General features: G+C 36.5%; 1 protein-coding gene across 1 annotated transcript; it reads right to left on the minus strand.

The window, feature by feature from the left end:
- Positions 1–70: 70 nt before the first annotated feature.
- Positions 71–4471, minus strand: LOC117102729 (phosphatidylserine decarboxylase proenzyme 1, mitochondrial-like). Its single transcript, XM_033243132.1, has 3 exons — positions 4051–4471; positions 1235–1468; positions 71–283 (listed from the first exon to the last, which is right to left on the minus strand). The coding sequence occupies exons 1-3, from the start codon at positions 4441–4443 to the stop codon at positions 86–88; spliced, it is 825 nt and encodes a 274-aa protein (XP_033099023.1). The 5' UTR covers positions 4444–4471; the 3' UTR covers positions 71–85.
- Between the last annotated feature and the right edge of the window lie 891 nt (positions 4472–5362).

The raw sequence follows: 5362 nt of genomic DNA on the forward strand, positions 1-5362 counted from the left end.
TTACCATACGGTCTGTAGTTTTTCAGGAGTAGCAGTATTTTCTCTCCTTAGTTACGGCGTTAATATTTGCCAAAACAGAAAATTGTTAATGGGAACCTAAAAGGTAATATAATAACAATAAGAAATTTCTCAACAGTACCTCATGACTCACAGCATCCAAGTTGCTATTCCAAGATACTGGTCCGAGGAACGACTTGAGCGAATATGTGATACCTTTGATTTGCTCTACCTTACTATTATCAACTTTTCCATGGTACAGCACACGCCCATCACATGGACTCGTCTAAATAATTAAAATATAATTGTAAACACAATACAGTACAAGCTTTATAAAGAGAAATAAGAAGTTGACAAGTGTTATGTATATCAAGCAATTAATATATAACTCACATTATACAATGGTCCTTTGCACAAAGCCCCACCCCTTGAATACAGTATTGCTGGTAAGGTCCCACAACAAAATGACAGCGTGAAAACATGTGAACACACAGGTTTGTGGGACAACATGTGAACACACATGGTTTGTGGGGACAAAACATGGCCAATAATCAGGATGCAAACCAACAAAGAAGTGGGTGCCATTCCTGTTCAGATTATTGTGTCTGATAATGATTGCAGAATTATAATAAGATATAGCAGCATATTAACATGAAATATGTAAAATATGGGGCATCTCACCATACACAAGTAGTAGACCTACTGTATTTCAATGTCAAGTCTGATGGAATCAAACAGAAATATTGTTTCAGCATATGTCAAATTTGGATTGTAAAAAAGTCAGGAATAGTTTTTGCCCTGTATAACTTTATTCAACACACACAACAGATTGCCCTGTATAGCTTTATTCAACACACACAACAGATTCAAACACTATGAACCTTTTAACATGGAGAAAAGAATTTGACGAGACCTACATAAAATATAAATATATATCATCTAATACTACAGTGTATATATTAATGTCAAAATATTGAATCGCGACAGGATGGCGTGCATTTTGATACTTGGAGCATGTATTACACTATCTTATGTGTTATATTACTGTTGATTCATCAAATGCTTATGGCATAAACTTTTAAGAATCTTCTTTTTGTAATACTTTCACAGGGAAGCGTGACACTAGGTTTACAGCCGGGCGACTTCCCTGTAGCCGATTTCCACAGTCAAATCAAGGTTACCAATAATGGGACAACTGATGTATAAATACTAAATGCAGGTAATCAGTCATACTTACCAAGTCTTTACTACTAATTTCCCTGACATTTGGCTTCAAATCCCTAGTAAAAAATGCTTGCAGGTTACAATAGGATGTTAGATCTGAATTGTCAGCTTCATCTATGTTGACATTGAATAGTTTACTATAAAGACCATACATTGGTTTTCTCAAAAAAAGTGGTACATCTACACTGTTGACTGATCCCCAACAACGTGATGCTGTTCGCAAAGGCAGGGTTCTATACAAATTCACCTGCAAGAAATCATAATCCATTTAGGTCTGGAATGGGCATAAAAATCAGTCGGCGGGCCAAAATGAATTTTTCATTTAACAGTGAGGGTCACACCCCAACTTTGATGTTCAGTGTCCTACCAAAAACCTTCATGCATTGCTTTTATACCACTTTATTCTCAGTTTTAATATTTTTTTTTCTTAAGGGATCCTTCTACATTTCTTTCTCATTCATACATCAATACATTGCATTTAATATTTACAGTAGAATTACAGTATAATATAGTCATTATAGACAATGAAAAAGGAAATAATCAAGGACTTGTACAGTAACTGTTAACTGTGGTATTAAACAGTAATAGTCTTTAAATATAGGCCTACAATATGTAGATCTTTTTTAACAGCATATTACATTATATACCTCATACATAGATTCTATGCATCTGACTGTTTCAATTCAATTTAATTTTTTAGGCATCTGATTGCTTAAAAAAGTGGGCAATAGAAAGTAACCATTCCCCTGAAAATGTACAGTATTCCCCCGAAAAATAGTACTTTTTTATCCTGTCGCATGTGAAGTAAAATACTGTTTTAGACCTCATGGAATCTACGTATGAGGTATATAAAACAAATATTCACTGCTCTAGTTTCGGTAAACGGTGAAGATAGGCTACAGTTTCCACATCACCGAGGGGCAACAGATTTCACCGCTCACCTCCGAGCATTTGTATATTATAAGTCAGTGGTGACATCATCACTTTTATTTGCACTGAATTTTCCTATCCCTGACTGATCACTATATGAAAATATAATGTCTCCACTTTTTGTGTTTCATGTGCAAAAAGCTCAAAGCTGGGGTGATTTTGCTATAGTATAGTACATTGCAATGGAATATTTAGTTGCTAGGCCAAGCTATGAACATATACTGCAAACCTATAAATCTCACTCCTGCATATACATGTATGCTGTAGTTGCCACCGAATGATACGGTCACAGCCAAATGCCTTTTCCGCTGAATGTACAGCCAACGTCGAAGGCACTGTGGGGTCACCATATACAAAATATTATTTCGATGGAACGAAATTTAATTTTGAGAGAAAGAAATAATATGTCAAGGGAACGACTTAATATTTCGAGGGAACAAAATAATATTTCGAGTGCCGCAAAAATCACTGTCGGGTGGCACATTCCCCATCTGTGATTTTGATATAAGTGTACATGCAGCAAAGCAATAAAAAACAGAAATAAGGTAAGCAAAGCTTGTATTGGATATGCCATTGGAAACAATAACAAAAAAACAATAAGTCAGATTCATATACAGATATACAGTATTTGAAATCCATTTGCTTTTGAGCAAACCTTAACTATGGAGTTGAATAGCTTAGTGGATAAGATGCTTGCCTTTAATCCCAAGGTCCTGGGTGCAATTCCTGTGACAGCAGCAGTGGTGGATCCAGGAATTTGAAATAGAGGGGGCCCAAGAATGGACTGACCGACTGATGGAGGAAAATTTATGATTAGGCACCTTTAGATGGCCTCAAATGGCACTCTCTGACTTACAATTTGAATATAATTTTCTTTTTTTCTCTAATTTTTAATAATTTTGAAAAGTTTAAGGGGTTGGGCAGGCCAGATGGCCCTCCTTGAAAAAGATGAGGTCTTCTTCTCAATTAAAAACAAAGAGAATTCATTGACTAAAGTGTCACATTATTTCATTTTTTTTAAGAGGGCCCCTGAATATCAGCCGACCTTCTAGGATATGCTGGAAGGGTCACATTCAAATAAGTTTTAAAACTTCCAATTTGCAGTGGCAACCTGTCACATGAAGTTATGTGCTACTGTTTTTGCCATTGTTCACCTGTACATGTGCCATGCACCATTGATATGTAAATTACTTGCATTTAAGAGACATTAGCTCTTAAGTGATTCAGGTGGTCATTGAGTGCAGTAAAGTTTTGGCGTTGGGTCAAAATGGTCTGCAGCAGTATGACCATCGTTTGATAAGCCAGGAACAAATAATACGGGTAGACATTACGGCAACTGTAAGTAGCTTTTAACGACAGTTTGTAAGTAATATTCAATCAGCACTAATTAGCGAAATGACTATCATTATTGTAATATGTTTGACTATAGATAGGTGGCCTCGTGCCCGTGATTATAACTGAACTCTTGTTATATCTGTGGATAACTTGTAGGTAGGTTGCGTTGTACATATTGATAATCCGCACGTTCAAAGCCTGTATTGGAATTTGTCGTGAAATACAGGCTGGAACAGTCGACCAATTCAAGATGACTTGGGGCCGAGTTGACTCGAATTCCCAAATTATGATTTGACACCCACCAGCTAGGCTGGACCTAGGCCTATATATACAGTATATATTTTTCTATCTAGGCCTAGGGCCTATATACAGTATATATTTTTCGATCTTGGCCTAGGGCCTAGGCTAAGCAAATTGATGCCTTGACGACCAAAATTGTTGACATCACCAGCCAGTAGTAGGCAGGCCTAATAGGCTGGCCCTCTAGAGGCCTGTTGTAGTAGTAGCCGCCCTAGCTAGCTAGGCCTAGCCTAGGCCTACTGTTGTGTTTATTCGCTTTCTTACCAAAATAATACCAGGAGGAATACCGCTACCACCATATGCTTTCTTGTTTTGCAAATGAATTCCGAACACACACAAAACGTGTTGGGCTGATAAATGGTTCACACAAACATAGATGATGTAAGCTGCAATAGACAACACCCACATCGAAGATGTTATATTTTGGCTGCGATTTTGAAATTCTGATGTGCTATACATACAAAATATCGTCGAAAATGTTGAAATTGCAGCTACCATATCTGACAAAATTCTTGATGGTGTAGCGCAGCATTGTTTAGGGGTACTGCTAAGATGAGATATTTCATATAAACGTGTAAAGTCCTCCATCATCACCTTCTTGCACTTCGATTGTTGATGAAAGCGATTAGCCTCATCCGATCCGATCCACCACAGCATTATTCCCAAGCAAAAAGGCAGGCTCTGAGCACAGAGAGCAGCAGAATATGCCACACAATGGGTCGTCCATTATCAATGCAGGTACTTGAAAGTAAATTCCTTTATTGTATTTCCAATGAACTAATTCGACTATCAATGCAATCATATATATTACATATTTATATATTTTATACAGGTATGTCTATTTATATTTATTTAAACATAAAAAAGTTATTATCAATATAACTGTAACAGTATTCTCATATGCCCAGAACTCCCCTAAAATATCAATAGATCTGCTCTCTAATATCACACCACTTCGACCAGGGTTGCCATTTGGCCTTTTTGACGGCCAGATTCCTCAAATCTGGCCGTATAAAAATTTGCTTGGCCGTAACGTTTGAAAACTCACGGCCAAAATATATTTGGCCGAATTTGGCCGAATTTTTAAAAAGTTTACATTTTTTTCAATATAGGCTTAATATAACATAGACTTGTTTTGGATATGTTGTTTTTGTTTGCTTAAATTCTACATTCGATTCTAATCATGTACCTTTGTACGGTACTTGCACTAAACGCTTAATCTATGCCTGTTACCCGGACCCCTTTAGCCGATTGGACGTAAGAGAGTTTATTTAAAAGATAACAGTTACATTTAATAATTTAAATTGTTCAGATGAAATATTATTATTTTATATGAAGTTTATCCTCGTTTAAGCTTTATGAAGACAGTTCAATGCAAGTTTGTACCATTGTGTGTGTTTGCATATGTTCCATCCTAGTGGAGGTTCTATCTCTTTGGAATCTCTTTGGAATATAATTAAAATACTGTACTTTAATTAATTTATTATTGCCCACTTGAATTGTATAGGCCCAGGTGCTGCAGTGTTCTTTATGTAGAATTCGATGTGATCATTCGGGTCCGATGGCACCTCCAATT

The sequence above is a fragment of the Anneissia japonica genome, unplaced genomic scaffold (genome assembly GCF_011630105.1).
Source record: "Anneissia japonica isolate Jap-2015-1 unplaced genomic scaffold, ASM1163010v1 scaffold295331_len5362_cov336_single, whole genome shotgun sequence".
Taxonomy (NCBI): domain Eukaryota; kingdom Metazoa; phylum Echinodermata; class Crinoidea; order Comatulida; family Comatulidae; genus Anneissia; species Anneissia japonica.